Here is a 23,101-nt window from a genome sequence, read left to right as displayed (position 1 = left end):
CGCGACCTGGGTGCAGACGTAGTGCACCAGTTGGAGGACGCTCAGATGTGCGGTGGGATCCCGTCCGCGCTCACCCCAGCCCGGACGGAATTTCACATTGGCCCCAAGGTCCCGTACTTCCCGCGGGAGCCTGTTCCCCACAACCTGAGCCGCCTCCGAAATTTTAATTTTGTCTCTTTCAAAGATGTAAAAAGGAGGGCCCTGTATAGACTGCTGCTGCACACCATCCACCTCTTCTCCCTCATCCACCGTCCGGACACGCCTTGGCGTGCCCATTTGCCACCGGGCGGTGGGGATCCCCAGTGGAGGGCTCTCTACGCGGGAGTCCTCCCCCTTTCTCTCGGGGATCTGGGGTGGAGGGTGCTGCACGCAGCAGTCCCCTGCAACCACAGATTGCGGTGGTTCATGGACTCCCAGCCCAACTGCTTGTTCTGTGGCGCTGTGGAGTCCGTGGACCACGTGTATATTGGGTGTGGGCGTTTGCACTCCCTCTTTGATTTTCTTAAAAACCTCCTCCTCTGCTTTTGGTTGCACTTCAGTCCCACGCTCCTGATCTTTGGGCACCCGGTACAGAGAAAGGAGGGCAGGTCTGAAGACCACCTCGTGGTTCTGCTCCTGGGCCTGGCCAAACTGGCCATTAACAGGTCCAGGCAGCGGGCCGTGGAGGGGGTCGTTAGGGCCGACTGCCTGCCCCTCTTCCGCGGTTACGTTAGGGCCCGGGTGTCTCTGGAGAAGGAGCACGTGGTGTCCACCAACACCCTGGAGTTGTTCAGGGAGAGGTGGGCGCCGCAGGGGAGTGGAGTGTAATATTTCTCCCTCCAACTCTATTTTGATTTAGTCCCTACCCTCCCCCTCACTGTTTTGATCACACAGCACTGCCCTTTGATGTGAAGGGCAGTGTTTGTCACTGGCCACCCGGGTGTTTTCCTATCTTCCTGGTGGTGGAAATTGAATAAAGATTCGTGCACTTTGTATCTTTCACTGTGTCTCACACCTACACACACACACCATGGGAAAAAAAAATAAACGGGAGATTTTGGGCGTTTGCACTAAACAAAAAATAAAAGCTAACACACTATATGCCTTCATAACAACCCTATCAATCTGGGTGGCAACTTTCAGGGATCTATGTACATGGACACTGAGATTTCTTTGTTCTTCTATACTACCAAGAATTTTACCATTAGCCCAGTACTCTGCATTTGCCACCTCTCAGCCCAGCTCTGCAGCCTAACTATGCCCCTCTGTAACCTACAACATCCTTCAGCACTATCCACAACTCCACCAACCTCAGTGTCATCTGCAAATTTACAAACCCATCCTTCTATGCCCTCATCCAGGTCATTTATAAAAATGACCAACAGTAGTGGGCCGAAAATAGATCCTTGCAGTACCCCACTAGTAACTGAACTCCAGAATGAACATTTCCCATCAACCACCACCTTCTTTCAACTAGCCAACTACTGATCCAAACCGCTATATCACCCTCAATCCCATGTCTCTGTACTTTGTGCAATAGCTTACCATGGGGAACCTTATCAAACATCTTACTGAAATCCATATACACCTCATCTATCGGTTTAGACACCTTCTCAAAGAACTCAATAAGGTTTGTGAGGCACGACCCACAACAAAGTGTTGACTATCGCTAATCAACTTATTCCTTTCTAGATAATGTTAAATTGTATCTCTTATAACCTTTTCCAACACTTTACCCACAACTGAAGTAAGGCTCATTGGTCTATAATTTCCAGGGTTGTCTCTATTCCCCTTCTTGAACAAGGGAACAACATTTTCTCTCCTCCAGTCTTCTGGCATTATTCCCGTAGACAATTACAACATAAAGGTCAAAGCCATAGGCTCTGCAATCTCCTCCCTGGCTTCCCAGAGAATTCTAGGATAAATCCCATCCGGCCTAGGAGACTTACCTATTTTCACACTTTCCAGAATTGCTAACACCTCAACCTTTTGCACGTCAGTCCCATGAACTCTAGTAGCCTGTATCTCAGTATTCTGTTCAACATCATCTTTTTCCCATGTAAATACAGACAAAAAATATTCATTTAGCATTCCCTTATCTCCTCTGACTTCATGCACACCTTCCCACTACTATCCTTGATTGGCCCTAATCTTACTCCAGTCATTCTTTTATTCCTAATATACCTGTAGCTTTGGTTAAGGAGAATCCAAAGAGATTCTACAAATACATAAAAGGTCAAAAGGTGTGGTGCTGGAAGAGCACAGCAGGTCAGGCAGCATCCGAGGAGCAGGAGAGTCAATGTTTCAGACATTAGACCCTCTTCATCAGGAAGGACTAATGCTCCTCGAATGGTGCCTGACCAGCTGTGCTTTTTCAGCACCACACAAAGACTCTGACTCTCCAGCATCTATAGTCCTCACTTTTTCCTAAATACATGAAAGAATAACTAGAGAGAGAATCGGGCCCTGTGAAAATCAACAAGGCTATCGATGTATGGAATCGCAGGAGATGGGGGAGATACTCTACAGTAAATACTGATGTGAAATACTACTTGAGAAGGGTATGGAAGATTGAGAACTTGGAGAAATAAATAGTGATATCTTGAAAAGTGTCCATATTGCAGAGGAGGTGGTGCTGGACGTCTTAAAATGAATAAAAGTGGATAAATCTCTGGAATTCAACCGGGTGTATCTCAGAATCTTATAGGAGGCAAGGGAAGTGTTGCTGAGATCAGTAGCCGTGAATGAGGTGCCGGAAAACTGGAGGATGGCTAATGTGGCGCCACTACTTAGGAATGGTCGTAAGGAAAAGCCAGTGAGCCTGACGTCGGTTATAGGTAAATTGTTGGAGGGGATTCTGCGAGACAGGATTTACATGTTTTTGAAAAGGCAAGACCTGATTAGGGATGGTCAGCATGGTTTTGTGTGGGAAATCATGTCACACTAACTTGATTAAGTTTTTTTGAGGAAGTGACAAAGAAGATTGAAGGCAAAGGATGTTTATATAGACTTCAGCAAGGCATTCCACAAAGTTCTGCATGATAGACTAGTTAGCAAGGTAAGGTCACATGGAATGCAGGGAGAGTTAGCCATGTGGATGCAAAATTGGCTTGAAGGTAGAGGACAAAGGGTAATGGTAGAGGATTGTTTTTCATACTGGAGGCCTGTGACCATTTGTATGCCACAAGGATCAGTGCTGGTTCCACTGCTTTTTGTTGTTTATACATATTATTTGTATATGTATATAGGAGGTATGGTTAGTAAGTTTGCAGATGACACTGAAATTGTTGGTGTAACCAGTGAAGAAGGTTCCCTCAGAATACAAGGGGTCCTCGATCAGTTGGCCTAATGAGCTGAGGGGTCGTGACGTGGAAGAGTCTGTGTTGGACTGGGTGGACAAAGTTAAAAATCAGGAGAAAGTGAGGACTGCAGACGCTGGAAAAATTGCAGCGCTCGGAAAGCTAGTGCTTCCAAATAAATCTGTTGGACTATAACCTGATGCTGAGGAGCGGCAGATGGAGTTCAGTTTAGATAAATGTAAAGGGCTAAATTTATATTGTGTTTTTTTTATTAAGGTTCATTGGAACACAACCAAGGAGTTGTAGGAGAACTGCCCATGCTGCTTTTCAATTTAACCCCATGTTAATCCATCAGCAAAGCCGCTTTCGAACTCAGTTAGAAATCACACGATACCAAGTCCAACAGGTTTAACTGGAAGCATTAGCTTTCGGGGCGCTGCTCCTTCATCTGCTGCGGATCGTGTGATTTTTAACTTTGTACAGCCTTGTCCAACACTGGCATCTCCAAATCGTGGCTTTCAAACTCAGTTTGGACTTGCATGAACACGAATGGATCCTGCAGTGCCTCCTCCCGGCCGCCGGACGGCGCTGTCTTTGTGTCCTGCAGTGCTCCGTCTTCGCCGCCGGTGGCGCTGCTGTGTAACTGAGGGTGAAATGGCGGCGAGGGAAGGCGGCGTCGAGCAGGACCTGAGCGTGAAATACTCGCGGGTCCTGAGGCTGCTGGAGGTGGAGTCGAAGCGGGATCCGGAGTCGGAGCCTTATCGTTCCAAGTACGCGGCTCGGGAGCTGCTAAAGGAGCTGAAGGCAGCGCTGGGACCGCGGGATGATGAGCCGCTTCAGGCCGGAGATTGGCTGCAGAAAGCGGCTGTGGTGGAGCTGCAGCTCGGCCTCAACCACACGGAGACCGAGGAGCTGTCCGCGGGCGAGGAGCACCTGGCCAAGTGCGTCCAGATCCTGGAGCCCTTGAAGCTCAGCCCTGGGGCCGTGTCCGTCTTTCTGCAGGCCGAGGTGAAGTGGGGGGCAGCGGCCGTCTCCAGGCAACCGGAGCCTGTGGCAACACAAGGGGCCGTGCGGTGAGATCAGCCCCGGAGTCGGGGAGGGGGGTCAGACTGAGGGGGAGCAGAGGCCTGGCAGTTAGAAAGGGGTTTCCTGGCCTGGATCTGAGGGGGGAGCGGGCTTGGAGAGGGTGGGTAGGGCGGGTTCAAACACGGGAGTGAGGGAGAGACAGGAAAGGCACAATGAAGGAAGAGTTAGCTATCCAGAGCCAAAGGCTGCAAGATGGAGCATAAAAAGAGACAACCACCCAGATCCTGTGGAGACATTTAGAGACTGGACATATCTCGAAAGGTGTGTATTATGATCCCTCTAAGGTCCTGATACTTTGATTAAGCAGGAATTATCCTGGAAGTTGAAACTCCTGATGGACAATTAGCTGCCAGCTAGAACCCTTTAAGAAAGTCACCCACTCCAAGTTAGAGTTGAAGATTTCAGAAGATTTGAACTACTTACATGTTTATCTTACTGGTTGGCCACGAGAAGTTAAAACAGAAAAATCTTAATCATATTGCTGTGTGACTACACAACTGAATCCTTCAACATCTCTCCTTCACTCCTCTCCTCTTCCACCTGCCTCCCAGCCTTTGACTTCCCAGTTAACCCCCAACTACATTTGACCTGATAATCCCCAAACCCACTTTCCTCCCTTTCCCCATAACTATTGTTTCCCTTTCTGATTAGAAATTTGATCATCTTGGCTGTGAATATTCTTTTGATAAAAGTAAAAATAAACAAATTGAATCAAATTACAAAGGACTGAAATAGCCCATTGGTACACTGTCATTAAAAAGAAAACTGGAGGTTAAATTAAAATGTAGCTGTTGAAGGATGTAACGTACTCAACCACAGAGTCATAGAGATGTGCAGCACAGTAACAGACCCTTCGGTCCAACTCATCTGTGCCGACCAGATATTCTAAATTAAGCGCCAACACGTCAAGCAAGTAGTTGGATGTTGTGTGACTCTCTTTCCAAGCATGTGCGCGCATATGGAAGTGCAAAAGAGGGGCATATAGTCATAGAGATATACAGCACGGAAACAGACCCGATGGGTAGGAATTATGATCCCCTCCACTGCCTGGACCTATTAATGATGCCTTTAGCCAGCCCAGGAGCAGATCCACAAAGAGGTCCTCCAATCTAGAAGTAGAATTAGGTTTATTGTCACATGTACTCAAGTACAGGGACACTTGAGTACAGCAAAAAGTGTAAATAATTGCCTTTCCCAATGCCATCTTAGGTACAGAAATACCGAGATACAAAATCTTCGATAAACGTGAAAAATAAAGGTCAAAGTTCAGCATTACAGGCTTTCCAAAGCAGAGAGTCCGCACTGGGATTCCTCGAGGTTGGGAGTGCACGCTGGGCTTCTTTGAGGCTGTGAGTCCTTGGATTCCACTAGCTCAGCTGTCCACCACTAATACTGTCTGAGAAGTGGAGGTAAGTAGAGAGAAAAAAACATGAAAAGAGGAAAAAGAAGAAAAAAAAAACGGTGGATGAGCTCCAGCTTAGGAGTCTACTGTGCCGCCACCTTGGAAAAGACAAGCCTTTCTTGTCTGCTCCCGTCCACACCAACTATTTCAGCCATGAATATAATTAGCGATACAGCTTCAATAGCCCCATGCATTCAATAATTCTGAAAATTAGTAATCCACAGAAGAAATTCCTCCCCATGTCTGTCTTAAATAGGTGATCCCTTGCTCTGAGATTATGTCCTCTGTTCCTAGATTCTCCCACAAGGGAAAACAATCTCTCAACATGTACTTTCAAACCCCTAAAAATCTTGCATATTTCATAAAGTTTTCTCTGATTTTTCTCTACAGTCCACTGAGGACAAGCCCAACACACTTAATGTCTCCTCAACCTTAGAGTCATAGTCATATCTGGATTGCCTCCAATGCCAGTGTGTTCCATTAACGAAGAGGCTCAAACTGTTCAGAATGTATTTTAGGTGTGGTTTTATAAACCTTTCCATGTTTATACTCCATTCCATTTGGAATAAAGGACAATATTACAGTTGCTGGGCAGAGTCAGTGGGCCAATGGTAAGTATTTGTTGATAATCCATCACTGAGTTTTGCGGTGCAGTAGTTGTGTCTCTGCCTCTGAACTAGACAGCCTGGTTTCAAGTTCTCCCTGGTTCGGAGATGTGTAATAACATTTCTAAATGTGTTGATTAGAAATTCTCCTGAAATGGAGAAGTCTTGGAAATGGTCTGAAGTGTCAAATAATAAAGTTAAGTAGGTGGAAGTGGGAAGGAATGTTGATTAAATTTTCCAATTCAGGCAAGGGTCAAAAAATGGCACATGTCAATCATCAGTATACAGGAAAAAGAGATGAGAGAGAGGCTTGAGTAGGATTGGAGCAAGGAATGTTGTACATCTTTCTCTGAAAGGCAGCATAGCTAGAACCCATGCAGATTCACTCAGCAACGCATTTTATTGGAAAAAGTGAATAGAGTCACAAGGGAGGTTGTTCAACATGATAACGAGCTCTGTCAGGCAGAGAAAGTCAGTGGATGGGACTGATTAGGCCTCTGTCGAGGAAATAGCCCAGAGCCCTCATTTGTGGTGGGGGTTGAGGCGCAGACTGACTGGGTGATCAAGTTATAGAGAAAACAGGGCTACAAAATAAGAAATAAAGTGGCAGAGGAAACTGAAACAATCATGGATGTAATTGGTGATTGGGCAAGAGAGAAAAAATAAAACAAAGACAGGTGAAATCAGTGGAATGAGACAGAAACAGACTGAATCAGTGTGCCTCTCAAAGCAATCCTGTTGGTGAATCTTGAGAAACAAACAGAAGCAAGCTGTTCAGGAGTGGGAGATCATGAGAGTAAAACACGTAGATACTGAAGATCTGAAACAAAAACTGAAATTGCTGGAGAAAATCAGGTCTGGCAGTAACTGTGGAGCGAAGGCAGAGTTAATATTTTGAGTCTTCAGAACAGTAACTGTACTGAATACCGTCACTACAGAGGAACTTCAATTATCCAGCATTCAATTGTCCGAATATCGGATTATCCGGCAAGATCGCAAGGTCCCGATGCTCAGATAAACTATGTTATCTGGCATTCAAGTATCTGGAATTTGGCTAACCGAATGAAATACTCCCCACCTGAGTCCTTCAGATAATTGAGGTTCCTCTATATATTTCTAAGTTTGTGCAACAATTTCTGTTTTGTGGAAGGTTATGAAGTTGGACATTCTGGAGATCTTCCTCCACAGGAGATGAGATCATTGAAAGTGCAAGAATAAAGGTTTGATGGGCAGTGCTGGGATCATGGCTAGGGGAGGTAAGAGGAAATTTGGGGAGATTTGGCATTTGGACTCTGCAAGTTGAAAGCTGTTACTTGCTTGCTTCAATTTTTCTCATATTTTTCCTTTCAGTCAGTGGCACACCTTAAACAAGCACATCTTTTATTACTTTTCCTGCCCAATCTTCATTCCCTTTGACCCTGGAAAAATAACTCCTCTGCCATTCAGTCTCTACTGTCTTCACCATGTCACAGATCTTCTTTAGTCCTTAGTACCAGCGAAGGTTAGGTTTGACAGGGTACTGTTGGGTGTCGACATGGAAACTCGCAGTGTGCTTGAGAAATACAAGGACTCAAGGATTGATACTTAGGATCACTAGAGATGAAATTGTGGGAACAGGAAGAAAAGCCACTGCAAAGTGATTCCTAGCTGTGAGTAGACAATACCGAATCTAGAGAGAGCAGTGCCACCTGGTTCCAAAACAGTGGAGAGAAGTATCAAGAGGATGATGTAGTCACGGTGTCAAAAAACTGCAGACTGATCAAGAAAGATCTGGAGTAAGTGTTTATACTTGTGTCTTTCTCACATCACTTATTATTTGTCATTGATAAAGGCTGTTTTGGCATTGTAGAGGAAGCAGAGCCCTATTTGAAGTGGTTTGAACATAGAGTTGGGGAAGGTGACAACAGGTTTAGGAGCAGCAACAGGTTAAGAAGGGGAGGTTAGGCTGTTTGCAAAGAGAGTGATGTCAAGCTTGGGGCTTTTTTGTGGGAAAAGGCCAAATTGGAACTGACGACACCAGGGGGAGTGTTCAGTTTGCAATGTTAGGGAGCATAATCTCAAGTAACACTTGAATTCTCCACCATTGCCTTAAAGTTATATTCTTGCTGAGAATTGAACAGAAAACTAACTAAATTTGTTCTTTATCTCTCAGAATCAGTTGGGCATCTTGTGGGCCGGATTGGAAGAAATGGAAAAAGCACAAACCTATCTAGAAGATGCAGAATCTCTTTACAACCAATACACTAAGGAGGTAAAGTTGTCTTCATTTGACAGCAGGTGGATGCTAGTAATCAATATGTCTGGATCACTCAGTGCCGTGACCTCTGTGTGGAGTCATTGTTCTGTGCCGTGACCTCTGTGTGGTGACGTTAGTCTGTGCCGTGACCTCTGTGTGGCGACATTGGTCTGTGCAGTGATTGGTAGGTTGAGGCGTTGGTCCGTGCAGTGACTGGTAGGTGGAGGCATTGGTCAGTGATGTGACCAGTGTGTAGGGGATTGTTTAGTACAGGGTTTTGTGTGTTTGTGTGGAGGGGGGTCTGGTCAGTGCAGGATGTGTGTATGAGGGATTGGTCAGTGCAGTGACAGATACGCTGGGCGGGAGGTGGTGTTGGTCAGTGCAGTGAGCACAGAAAAAGCCCTTTGGCCCATTTAGTCTGCACTGACACTACTATCACTAAAGGTGCACTAATCACAGTTTCCTGCATGTGACCGTATTCTTCAGGATACAATTCCACCATTATCTCCTTGCTCTTATACTCTATGCCATGACTGATGAAAGTAAGTGTCCTATAATGCTCTCTTAACTATCCTATTTACGTCCCTGCCGACCTCTGGGATATATCAGTAATCACTCCGAGATCTGTCTGTTCCTCTAAGCAACCCAGTGTCCTGCCATTCATTAGATATTCCCTCATCTGTTTCTTCCAAAGTGCATCACCTCACAGTTATCATGGTTAAATACCATCTGCCACTGGTCTGCCCATCTGATCAACCCACTTATATGTTCCATCTTCTTCATTCCTAACCACTCTATCAAGGTTGCTTAGTAGTGAGCATGCTGCCTCATAGCACCAGGGACACTGATCTGATTCCACCTTCGGGTGACTGTCAGTGCTGAGTTTGCACATTCTCCTCATGTCTGTGGGTTTCCTTTGGGTGCTCCAGTTTCCTCCCACAGTCCAAAGATGTGTAGATTAGGTTAATTAGCCTTGGAAAATTTGAGGTTACAGGGATATAATATAGTAGGGGGTAGAAACAAAAATGGAAGTTGCTGGAAAAGGTCAGCAGGTCTGGTAGCATCTGTGAAGAGAAATCAAACTTAACGTTTTTGGTCCAGTGACCCTTCCTCAGAACTGGACTCGATGGGCTGAATAGTCTGCTTCCCCACTGTAGGGATTATGATTCAATCTTGGTCTTTTCTGCAAATTTGTTGAACATTTCCTCCCACGTTTCCATCTGTATAATTTATGCATATAACAAACAATAAGGGTCCCTGTACAAACCCTTGTGGTACACCATTGTGCCTGTGTGGATTGGTCAGTGCGGTGACCGTTATGCGAGTTAGGATTAATCAGTGCAGTGACCGTTGGGCCTTTGTGGATTGGTCAGTGCGGTGACCATTGTGTGTGTGTGGATTGGTCAGTGCGGTGACCATTGTGCCTGTGTGGATTGGTCAGTGCGGTGACCATTGTGTGTGTATGGATTGGTCAGTGCGGTGACCATTGTGCGTGTGTGGATTGGTCAGTGCAGTGACCGTTATGCGTGTTTGGATTAATCAGTCCAGTGACCGTTGGGCCTTTGTGGATTGGTCAGTGCGGTGACCATTGTGCGTGTGTGGATTGGTCAGTGCAGTGACCATTGTGCGTGTGTGGATTGGTCAGTGCAGTGACCGTTATGCGTGTTTGGATTAATCAGTGCAGTGACCGTTGGGCCTTTGTGGATTGGTCAGTGCGGTGACCATTGTGCGTGTGTGGATTGGTCAGTGCAGTGACCGTTATGCGTGTTTGGATTAATCAGTGCAGTGACCGTTGGGCCTTTGTGGATTGGTCAGTGCGGTGACCATTGTGCGTGTGTGGATTGGTCAGTGCAGTGACCATTGTGCGTGTTTGGATTAATCAGTGCAGTGACCGTTGGGCCTTTGTGGATTGGTCAGTGCGGTGACCATTGTGCGTGTGTGGATTGGTCAGTGCGGTGACCATTGTGCATGTGTGGATTGGTCAGTGCGGTGACCATTGTGCGTGTGTGGATTGGCCAGTGCGGTGACCATTGTGCATGTGTGGATTGGCCAGTGCGGTGACCATTGTGCGTGTGTGGATTGGTCAGTGCGGTGACCATTGTGCATGTGTGGATTGGTCAGTGCAGTGACCAGTGATTGGTCTGATAGAGTGTGGAAAACATTAATACGTTGCATTGTCTATAAGAAGATGAAATTATCCATTTTCACAACAATGAGAGAGTGGAGAGATCTGATTGTCCTATGTAGTCGAGGTTAGTATGCAATTCAGCTAGTAATTATACAAAAGCCAAAAGCATATTAGTGATTATTGTGAGGGAAATTGTCTACAAAAATAAAAATTTTGTGTTTCAGTTATAGAGGATGCAGGTAAGATCGCATTTGCTGTACTGTGTGCAGTATTAGTATATAACTATGTTGGAGGCAGTTCATGAAGGTTTGCCAACTTGTAACTTCAATGGGTAGTTAATTTTGAGGAAAGGTGGACAGGCTAGGGTTCAGAAGAATAAAAGCAGCTCAATCTGACAATGTCAGTGTGGAGAGGATGTTTCCTCTTATTGGAGATTCCAGAAATAGACTATTTAAAAAGGTGTCACTCACTTAAGACAGCTGTGAGGTGAAATTCTTTTTCTGGAGGTCATGAATCTTTGAAACTCTCTTCCTGAAAAGACAGTGGAAGCAGAGTCTTTGAAAATTTTTAAGGCAGAGATAGATCTTGGTAAGCAATTGAGTGAACAATTTAGCAGAAGTAGTGACTTAGACCCTTTTTTTTAAAAGGGCATTTGTAAGCAGCTGACTTAATGTGACGTAATAGAGTGTTAGAATTAACTCTGCTTGAGTTAAGCAGAGGAAGAGAGGGGTATTTGATTAACTTTTCCTCAACTAAACAGCTGATTGATAAGTAGGATTAGTGAGTATTTCTAGTCTTTAAAGGGAAAGTAAGGTCTTTATTTTGTTTTCAGGTCTCTCGACTTTACCTCTTAAAAATACTTTTAAGTATGAGGTGTAGAAAAGTACAACAAAGTGTATTAAAGAGTATAGAAGTGATTAAATTGAAATAGAAAGATGTCTGGTCAGATGGTGTGTTGCTGCTTGGTGCTGCTAGATACCGTGTTGATCCAGTGTGCATACATTTGTAGCAGCTCAAACAACTTTGGATTCAAACAGAGGAGCTCAAGTCCGAGCTGTTGTGCCACATGAGGGAGGGAGGGGGAAGTTACCTGGTTGCTTTGTTTCAGGAGGGAGTCATTCCCATCTGATTAGATAATTCAGATTTGTCTGTCATCAGGGTCAGGAGTGTGTTACTACTTGTGAAGCAGGAATTGGGACCCTAAGTTGAGGAGGAGAAAACATTTAGTAGATACTATTGCAATGAGTACTGTCAATGATTAAATTTAAGTCTGAGATACCATTAAAAGGGTTCTAATTGACTGAACATCTTCCAGCATTGTACATATGGGATGGAAGCGCAATAACTGTGATCTTAGTAGTCAGGGGTGCTGCGGTGATGACCTTTGATAAATAACTTTTGTTAACTTATGTCTGTGGTCTTGTGCCAATTTAAATGCTCTGTCTAGGAAATTAATACTTGTATATTTTGGCTTTAAGTTTAATGGAGTGTTCATAATTATTGAGGATATTGGTGAATCTCTGCTTTTGCTTCATGAGAATTTGTATATTGCATAGGTAAAGAAGGCAATGTTACTACATGACTGCATTGCCTAAAAAATTAATGAGAATGCAGAAGAAATGCCTACAAATCAAAATGTAGCCCTTGAGAAAATGTCAAAGACCCCTCAAAAATAAGTGTTAACCATTCAGTACGTAAAGTCCCATTGCATGCTGAGCGAAATATCTCCCTTGTTGGAGATGGTCATTGTTGTTGTGTGACATAAAAGTCACTTGTCACTTACCAAGCCTTCCTGAATGCACACCCTTTTGCAAGTTAATTCCTGGCACTTGCCTTGGATTTGACTCTTACGAAATGCCACCATCTCAATATCTATTTATTAAGAATTAACTTAACAGTGAAAGTGATTGGACAACAGCATTATCAGCCAGCATTGTTGGGGTAAAGGAATATCAGTGAGGGTGGTTCGAGCTGAGGCCTAGCTAGTCAGTCTTGGGGCTGTGTTTGTGGGCAGAAGATGGTTATAAAACGTAGAACAGTACAGCACCATACAGGCCCATCGACCCTCGATGTTGTGCTGACATTTTATCTTACTCTAAGATCAAACTAAACTACCTACCTTACATTTTACTATCATCCATGTGCCTATCTAAGAATCACTGAAGTGTCCCTAATGTCTCTGTTTCTACTACCACTGCCGGCAAGGCATTCCAGGCAGCCACCACATTTGTTTAAGGAACTGACCTCTGACATCTCCCCTATGCCTTCCTCCGATCACCTTAAAATTATACTCCCTCATAATTTCCACCCTGGCAAAAGGTCTCTGGCCACTCTATCTATGCCTCTCAACATCTTGTACACCTCTATCAAGTCACCTCTCATTCTCTCATCCTCCTTTGCTTCAGTGAGCTCCCTCAGGTTTCCATCATAAGACTTGCCCTCCAGTCCAGGTAGCATCCTGGTAAATCTACTCTGCATCCTCACTAAAGCTTCCACATCCTTCCTATAATGAGGTGACCAGAACTGAACACAATATTCCAAGTGTGGTCAAATCAGGATTCTATAGCGCTGCAGCATAACAGCATGGCTCTTAAACTCAGTCCCCCTACTAATGAAAGCCGACAGATCATATGCCTTCTTAACAACCCTATCAACTTGGGTGGCAACTTTGAAGGATCTATGGATGTGGACCCAAGATCCCTCTGTTCCTCCACACTGCCAAGAATCCTGCCTTTAACCCTGTAATCTGCATTCAAATTCAATTTTCCAAGATAAATCACTTCATACTTTTCCAGGTTGAACTCCATCAGCTCTCATCCTGTCGCTGTCCTGTTGCAACCTACAACAGCCCTCCACACTATCCACAACTCCACCAACCTTTCTGTCATTGGCAAACTTACTAACCTCCCCTTCCACTTCCCCAACCAAGTCATTTATAAAATTCTGAAAGAGCAGAGGTCCCAGAACCGATACCTGTGGAACATCCTACTTTCCATCTACTGCCACCTTCTGTCTTCTATGGGCCAGCCAGTTCTATATCTGGACAGCCAAGTTTTGCTGTTTCCCATGCTTTGTTACTTTTTGAATGAACCTACTATGGGGAACCTTATCAAAAATCCATATACACCGCATCCACTGCTTTACCTTCAATATGTTTTGTCACATCATCAAATAATTCAGTTAGAGGCATGGCCTGCCCCTCACTTAGCCATGCTGACTACCTCTAATCAAGCTATGTGTTTCCAAATAATCATAAATCCTATCTCTCCGAACCCCCTCCAATAACTTGCCCGATATAAGCCTGACTGTAATTCCCAGGGTTATCCCTATTCCCTTTCTTGTACAAGGGAATAACATTTTTGTTGTGGCAACATGTTGCATCTTTGATAGCATGGCCTGTTACCCAAGCCAACTTGAAGCAATGGGCTTTTATGTGAGCTTCTCGACCACTGCCGTGGCACTGAAGCTGAGGAAGTAATGACTTCAGGAAGAGAGGGAGAACTGCCTAAAGAAACAACTGATCAATAATTACAAAAGGAAGCGGTTACTTGAATAAACTGCAGGAACTGCATAAAGATAATCTGTTACTTATCATTTAGATTGGAACTCCACCATTGGACACCCATGAACACTTCCTGGAAGAAGAGGAGAGGTTGAGTGAGCAGGAGAGACATAAAAGGTATGGTGGTCTTTAACCTGTCAGAGATCAAATGGGAAGTTTGTCTGTAAACAACTGAGGCCATCTGAAGAAGTACGAGTATTGGTAGCTCTGAAATTACAAAGCAATTTTGTGTCTGAGCTCTCAGTAGTACAGATGAAACTGAATTTCAGCCAGCCATCAGGTTTTTCTGCTAATTTTGTTGAGGTAATCTGAATTTTTTGAGGAGATAACACAAGTGGTAAATAAGGAAATGTGTGCGGGTATTGTTGACATGGACTTCTACAAAACATTTGATACATTTCTATTCAAAAGAAATGATTAATAAAAATGGCCAAATGTTTACTGGAAGATCAACTGTTAGGGAGGAGTTGCGTTAATTTGATGGGAAAGGAACCTGAAAATAGCAGCAAAGTCCTGCAGGATGCTGAAGATCTGAAATAAAAACAAGTAATGCTATAGAAACTCATCAGATCTGGCAGCCATCTGTGGAGAGAGAACCAGAGCTAATGTTTTAAGTCCAGTATGACTTCACAAGATGCTATCATCAATGAGTAATTCTGGACTAGAAACGTCAATCCTTTCTTTCCGCAAGTGCTACAGGATATGGATGACTTTCTTGAGTACTTTCTGTTTTATTTCAGGAAATAGCAGCACTGAGATCAAAAGAAAGAGATATAAAGCAGCATTAAAGTTAAAAATGTCTCAAAATTGCAGGCTAGAGCTAAGGGAAGTAGAAGTGGTGCTACCGGTATTAATTTGGATTTTTTTAGAAAAAATGTTGGAATCAATTTTACAAGGATGTTGCCAGGGTTGGAGGATTTGAGCTATAGGGAGAGATTGAATAGGATGGGGCTGTTTTCCCTGTAGCGACAGAGGCAGAGGGGTGACCTTATAGAGATTTATAAAATTCATGAGGGGCATGGATAGGACAAGTAGACTAAGTCTCTTCCCTGCAGTGGGGGAGTTCAGAACTAGAGGGCATAGGTTTAGGGTGAAATGGGAAAAATATAAAAGAGACCGACGGGGCAACTTTTTTATGCAGAGGTTGCTGCGTGTATGGAATGAGCTGCCAGAGGAAGTGGTGGAGGCTGGTACAATTACAGCATTTAAAAGGCATCTGGATGGGTATATGAATAAGAGGGGTTTGGAGGGATATGGGCCGGCCGTTGGCAAGTGGGACTAAATTGGGTTATGATATCTGTTGGCATGGACGAAGGGTCAGTTTCTGTGCTGTCATCTCTATGAATCTAATTATTAAAGGAGTAATAGCACATTTGAAAAATCATAAACTAATCAAGCAGAGTCAACATGAAAGGGACCTCTTGCGTGACTAACATATTAGAGTTTTTCAAGGAAATTTCAACCAGAGTAGATGGTGGAACCAGTGGATGTGTTGTATTTATCCTTCCAGAAAGCATTTGACGAGGTATCTTCGAAAAGGTTAAGTCATAAGTTAGGAGCTTATTGTGTTGGAGGTAAGTGGCTGTGAGAAATATCAGTGTTGAGACTGAGGTACTGGAAAAGCACAGCAGGTCAGGCCGCATCCGAGAAGCAGGAGAATCGCCGTTTCTGGCAAGAGCCCATCATCAGGAAATCTGTTTCAGGAAGGACACTGAAAGTGCTGTGACACTGTTCTAGGAGGGGTCTTCTAATTTGCTCAGGGAAAAGAGCAAATGACTAGAAGTGAGGCAGGTAAAGGGACCCAAGAGGCAGCATTGCAGGAGCATTAGCTCTTAGAATTGTCAGCAAGTTTGAGGTACTTCAAATCTCTTAGAGAAGAGTGTGAACTGCATGGGTAAATGAACTACCTGACCAGAATACTGCATCCAGGAAACCATTCAAGTGAGGGGAGTAAATAGAATTGCAGTGGTAGTATAAGTCTGTGTACTGAAGGGGATAGCTATGTTTTTCTCTAGCTGATGGCTGTGTTGCCTGCCAGGATTTTGGATACCTGCTGTGGGCTGGAGAGGAACCTGCTGTAGGACAAAGCAGTGATTGTGGTACATATAGGTACCACCAATATGGATCGGAATAAGAAGATGTACTGCTGAGGGAATATAAGCAGTTAGGGGCTAAAGTAAGAAACAAAACTTATAAGGTATAATAATCTATGGATTACTACTTGAGCCACAAGCAAATTGGTGCTGAATGAGATTTGAGAGATGAATGCATGGCTTATAGAACATAGAAAAGTACAGCACAGAACAGTCCCATTGGCCCATGATGTTGTGTAAAATATAGTAACTTAACCTACACACCCCTCAACTCACTGCTATCCATGTGCATATCCAGCAGTCCCTTAAATGTCCCCAGTGACTTCGCTTCCACCACCTCAGCTGACAACGCATTCCATGCGTTCACAACTCTCTGCGTAAAGAACCTACCTCTGATGTCTCCTTTATACCTTCTTCTTAATACCTTCAAGCTATGACTTCTCTTACCAGTCAATCCTGCCCTGGGTAAAAGTCTCTGGCTATTGACTCTATCTATTCCTCTCATTATTTTGTACAACTTGATCAGGTCTCCTCTCATCCTCCTCCTCTCCAGAGACAAAAGTCTGAGCTTATTCAACCTTTCTTCATAAGTCAAGCCCTTCACTCCTGGTAAACCTTCTTTGCACCCTCTCCAAAGCCCCTCTATCTTTCCGAAAGTAGGGCGACCAGAACTGGACACAATATTCCAAGTGTGGTCTCACCAGGGACTTGTAGAGCTGCAGCAAAACCTCATGGCTCTTAAACTGGATAACCCTGTTAATGAAAGCCAAAACATCATATGCTTTCTTATCAACCCTATCCACTTGGGTGGCAACTTTGAGGGATCTATGTACTTGCAAATCCAGATCCCTCTGTTCCTCCACACTGCCAAGAATCCTGTCTTTATCCTATATTCAGCATTTGAGTTCGACCTTCCAAAATGCATCACTTCGCATTTATCCAGGTTGAACTCCATCTGCCATCTCGCAGCCCAGCTCTGCATCCTGTCTATTGCGCTGCAGCCTGCAGTAGTTCTCTATACTATCGACGACACTTCCAATCTTTGTGTCATCTGCAATGTGATGTCGGAGAAATAGGGTTTGTTCATTTGGAACTGGCATCCATACTAGGGAAAGTGAAAGATATTCTGTTGGGATGGTCTACCCCAGAAAGAAAGAAATGGGACATTCAAGAAATATACTGCAATTATCATAGGTGACTTTAATCTATGTGTAGATTGGGATCATCAGATTGGAAACAATAGCCTGGGGAGGCACAGTGGCTCAGTGGTTAGCACTGTTGCCTCACAGCTCCAAGGACCCGGGTTCGATTCCAGCCTCGGGCGACTGTTTGTGTGGAGTTTGCGCATTCTCCCCATGTCAGCGTGGGTTTCCTCTGGGTGTCCCAGTTTCCTCCCACAATCCAAAGATGTGCAGGTCAGGTGAATTGGCCATGCTAAAATTGCCCATAGTGTTAAGTGCATTAGTCAGAGGGAAATGGGTCAGGGTGGGTTCCTCTTTGGAGGGTTGGGGTGGACTTGTTGGGCCAAATGGCCTGTTCCCTGTTTCCACACTGTAGGGAATCTAATCTAAGAACCGTGCTGGGACCAATGTGCCGGCAAATCATATAACAATGGCATGAGACAGGGTTTTAAACTAAATAGTGGGGTGGAAGAGAGTGATAGGCAATATTTTAAAAGTAATGAAGCAACATTATATAGGGGCAGCATTTTGAGTATTGATTTCCAAAGACGAGAGTGTGATGCTGGAAAAGCACAGCAAGGTCAGGCAGCATCCAAGGAGCAGGAGGATCGATGTTTCGGGCATAAGCCCTTTATCAGGAAAGCCTTCCAGCACCACATTCTCCATTCTGATCGCCAGCATCTGCAGTCCTCACTTTCTCCTAATGATTTCCAAAGTACGCCAGGATGGGTCAGGACATATGTGCGTACATACAAACAAGAATATGTCAACAGGTAAGGCCAGATTTTGTCAAAATTATAAATAAAATGGGAGGCCTTGTATATTATAATACAGACAGCATTGTTAGCATAGATAGAGAGAAATATGTACGATCTGACAAACATCACAGATATTTGGTTGAAATGTCACCAAGGGAGGACCAGGACAATAATAGGATACCTTTGTAAATTAGGGATGTTAATGCAGTGCTGAAAGATGACAGGTTCAAAAGAGCAAGCATCAGTTTGGATAGAGGTAAGAAATAGTAAAGGTAATTTGTCACCTGTGGTTGTAGTTTCTAGACTCCTTAATAGTTCCACTGTAGAAGAGAATAAGCAGAAAGAAAGAAATGGGACATGCAAAAAATATATTGCGATTATCATGGGTGATTTTAGTCTACACGTAGATTGGGATAATCAGATTGGCAACAATAGCCTGGAAAGTAAGTTGGGTGTTTTGTAGGTGATTTCTTAGAGCAAAGCATTCTAGAGTGAACCAGGGAGGACACTTTCCTAGTCTTGGTCAGAAGCAATGTGACAGGATTAATCAATAACTTCTTGGTAAAGGAGTCTCTAAGGGACGCGAATCACAAAACGATAGAATTAGTTAAAAATCACAGAACACCAGGTTATAGTCCAACAGGATTATTTAGAAGCACTAGCTTTTGGAACACTGCTAATTCATCAGGTATTTGTGGAGCAGGATCATAAGACACAGAATTTATAGCAATAGATCACAATGTCATGCATGCAACTGATTGTTAAGTCTTTCAACTTGTAGAATGGGTTGCTGATTTCGGTTCATTAAAAGTAAATCCCAGAACTTCTTTCAAATCGCATTCTTGAGATAACTTAAAGTTTTATTTTTAAAAAGTGACTTCTCAACTCAAGAGAATGCATTAAAGGTGTGACGTTAGAGTCTGTCTGTCTATCCCAATCTTGAATCAAACTGGTTCTGTTTCCAAAATAGGAATTTATAAAAAATGTTACATGGATTGACTGCCTGCAGATTGTGTGCTTTTTGAGCAAAATAGAATTTTTTTGCAATTCCAGTTCTGCAAATGCAAATTAACCCCATAAATTTATGTGAGTGTGTGTATGTGATAGTATGTGTTTGCGTGAATGCACCTTTCGGGGGGGTGTATATGTGTGTGTGTGTCTGAGAGAGAGCATGTATGTGAGAAAGGGTCTGCGTGAGTATATAAGTGTGTATGTGTGAGAGTGTATAGTGTAGTGGGGTCACCTGTAGTGTGACATGAACCCAAGGTCCCGGTTGAGGCCGTCCTCATGGGTACTGAATCTGCCTATCAACCTCCGTTCAGTCACTCTGCGTTGTTGCGTATCCAGAACTCCACCTTGGAGGATGGTCACCTGAAGATCCGAGGCCGAATGTCCCTGATCACTGCAGTGTTCCCCAACTGGGAAGGAACATCCCTGCCTGGCGATTGTTGCACAGTGTCCGTTCATCCATTGTCATAGTGTCTGCTTGGTCTCGCCAGTGTACCATGCCTTGGGACATTCTTGTTTGAGCCGTAAGAGATAGACAACATCGGCTGAATCACATGAGTACCTGCTGTGTACATGGTGGGTAGTGTCCCCCGTGTAATGGTAGTATCCATGTTGACACTCTGACACACAGTGGTTGCCCTGACAGGGTTGTGTGATGTTGTGGTCGATGTTGTCTTGAAGGCTAAGCAGTTTGCTTTGAACAGTGGTCTATTTAAGGTTTGGTGGTTGTTTATAGGTGAGGAGTAGAGGCATAAGGAAGGTCTTGGCGAAGTGCTCATCCTCTTCGATAATGTGTCCCAGGCTGCAAAGAATATGGCATAGTTTCTCCGTTCCCAGGAAGTACTGAACAACAAAGGGTATCCTATTGGTCACATCCCGTATCTGTCTCCTGAGGACGTAATTATGGTTTCTCACTGTGGCACATTGGAACCGGCGATCAATGGATTGAGCATCATATCCTGTTCTTATGGGGTGTCTTTCTGGATCTTCAGGTGTCCGTTGCGTTCCTCCTCCTCTGAACAGATCCAGTGTATGGGTAGGGCTTGTCTGCACGGGATGGCTGTTTTAATATGTTTAAGGTGGAAGCTAGAGAAGTGCAGCATTGGAAGTTACCTGTGCATTTGGGGTAGAGTGTGGGACTGAGGTGCCTTTACTTGATGGAGATGTGTGTGTCCAAAAATGAGACAGATACTAAAGAGTAATCCATGGTAAGTCTGATAGTGGGATGAAACTTGTTGATATCATTGTACAGTTGTTTTAGTGACTCCTCACCATGGGTCCAGAGGAAGAAAATGTCGTCAATATATCTGGTATATGGTGCTGGTCAGAGGTCCTGTGCAGCAAAGCCGTCTTGCTCAAACTTGTGCACAAAAATATTGGTATATTTGGTGCAAATTTAGTCTCCTTGGCTGTTCCGTGTGTCTGGATGAAAAACTAGTTGTCAAAAGTGAAAACGTTGTGGTCGAGGATGAAGCGGATGAGTTGTAGAATGGTGCTCTGAGATTGGCAGTTGGTGGTTTTGAGTAATGAGGAATAATAGGGGATAGAAATCAGGAGTGGGAGTGGTCCACAGCCCCCTTTGACTAAGTTTGATCCATATATGGCGTTATTTTCCAATGTGGAGAGTCTGACTTAGGTACTCATACAAGGTACTCATCTGCCTTCACCTAGAATTCCATGAAGAGCTCTGAGCTTGACAGGCTAGGTATGGAGGGTTGTTTCTCTTTGTGACACAGTCCAGCACCATTTGGAATAATCTCAGTGTGAGAGGTTGCCCATTTAAGATGGATGAAGAAGAATTTCGTCTGCCAGAGGTAGTAAGACTGGAATTCATTATTGCAGATGACTATTGAGACTGGGTCTTTCAATATATTCAAAGTGAAGACAGACAAAATTTTTAATCAGTAAGAGAATAGAGGGTTATAGGGAAGAGGCAAAAAAGTAACATGAGGAATATCACATCAGTCATGATCTTGGGCTCAGCTTGATAAGTGCGAACTTCTGCTCCAATATCTTATGATTTTAGGTAATGAGAATGCCTGTCCTCTTGAGTGAAAATGGGGAGTTAATCATAGATACTAAGGAATTGTATAAAGTGAATATATTTTGCTTTGAATGCAAAAGAAAATCCACTAATATTGGTGAAAAAAGATACATTTTATTGAGGCTTTTCATCTTGCAGTCATCAGGACAGTTAACAGGCAATGCAACAAAAACAGAAATTGCTGGAAAAGCTTAGCAAGTCTGGCAGCATCTGTGGAGAGAAATCAATTAATGTTTTGGGTCCAGTGATTCTTTCTTAGAACTTCTGTCAAAGGGAAAAGCAACGTTTGTACGAGGAGAGTGCATATTGGTTAGCAGGTAATTGGTAGAGGTGTTGCAATGGAGAATACACCATTTATTGATGACTCACAGCTAACTGCTACTCTTTCTATAAATTTTATACCAGGCAGTTTGATTGTCAATGCCCTGACAAATTACCCAAGAATGGCTGTCATTTATGTTGTTCAGTTGAAACAGGCACAATGTGTATACATGTTCTTTGTTTCTAACAATGCTCAACTTCTATACTACAAAATGACCATTTGTATTCCAGCAATAGCTGTGAACCAAGAGATGGATAGGAGAGAGGAATTTGATAAAATAATATTCACTAGGACAGCGGTACTGAGAAAATTGCTGGAACTGCAGCTTTAAGTGTCTGGGTCCTGCCTTAGAATCTTAAAAGTGTTAGCTATTTTTTGTCTTAATTTTCCAAAATTTGCTAGATTCTTGAAAGGTTCCATTAGAGTGGCAAGTAACAAATATTGAAGAAAGGAGAAAGGCAGAAAATACAGGCCGGTTAGCATGACCCCTGTCATAGGGTAAGTGTTGAAGGTGATTATTAAGAAATTTATAGCTGGCCACCTAGAAAACCCTAAGATAGTTTAGAGGAGTCAGCTGCTTACCTGCTAAATTGTAACTAGTTTTGAAGGGCTTTTGCCGGAAAGGTCGATTCTCCTGCCCCTCGGTTGCTGACTGACCTGCTGTGCTTTTCCAGCACCGCACTCTCGATTCTAATCTCCAGCATCTGACAACACATTTATCCTCGGACAAGTCAAACAGAGATATGCACGAGAATTCCTCGAAGCATGGCATTCCAACCGCAACTCTATCAACAAACACATTAAGTTGGATCCAGTTTACCAACCTCCTGGGAAAAATAACAGGAAATAATATCACCACAGGAAATGATATAATCAACCCAAGGAAACCTAAACACAAATAAAAAGCGGGCCAAACCACCAGTGCTTCACCGGAGGCTCACTGATGATGTGTGGCGACGAAATGTCTGAAATCGAACCTTCCAGCTCAGCAACAAAATTTACATCTATGACTTGTATTCTAGATTAGATTAGATTAGATTAGATTACAGTGTGGAAACAGGCCCTTCGGCCCAACAAGTCCACACCGCCCCGCCGAAGCGAAACCCACCCATACCCCTACATTTACCCCTTACCTAACACTACAGGTAATTTAGCATGGCCAATTCACCTGACCCAACACATCTTTGGATTGTGGGAGGAAACCGGAGCACCCGGAGGAAACCCACGCAGACACGGGGAGAACGTGCAAACTCCACACAGTCAGTCGCCTGAGGCGGGAATTGAACCCGGGTCTCTGGCGCTGTGAGGCAGCAGTGCTAACCACTGTACCACCGTGCCGCCCACAAACTAACTAGGAATTCTAACAAGGAATTCCTGATGAAGAGCTCATGCTTGAAA

General features: G+C 43.9%; 1 protein-coding gene across 1 annotated transcript in view; it reads left to right on the top strand.

Moving 5' to 3' along the window:
• The first annotated feature begins 3,921 nt into the window (after nt 1-3,921).
• The window catches only part of kifbp (kinesin family binding protein), a 54,645-nt gene continuing 35,465 nt past the window's right edge, over nt 3,922-23,101 (top strand). Inside the window, exons 1-3 of the mRNA XM_043683141.2 lie at nt 3,922-4,286; nt 8,524-8,622; nt 14,335-14,414. Of these exons, the coding sequence (XP_043539076.2) occupies nt 3,933-4,286; nt 8,524-8,622; nt 14,335-14,414 (533 nt within the window). The 5' untranslated portion in view covers nt 3,922-3,932. The remainder of the gene's footprint in view (nt 4,287-8,523; nt 8,623-14,334; nt 14,415-23,101) is intronic.

Source organism: Chiloscyllium plagiosum, unplaced genomic scaffold (assembly GCF_037043375.1).
Source record: "Chiloscyllium plagiosum isolate Xiang-an unplaced genomic scaffold, Cpla_swu_hap1 HiC_scaffold_22, whole genome shotgun sequence".
NCBI classification, from domain to species: Eukaryota; Metazoa; Chordata; class Chondrichthyes; order Orectolobiformes; family Hemiscylliidae; genus Chiloscyllium; species Chiloscyllium plagiosum.
The sequence above is the reverse complement of the archived record's forward strand: the minus strand, read 5'-3'. Positions and strand labels throughout refer to the sequence as shown.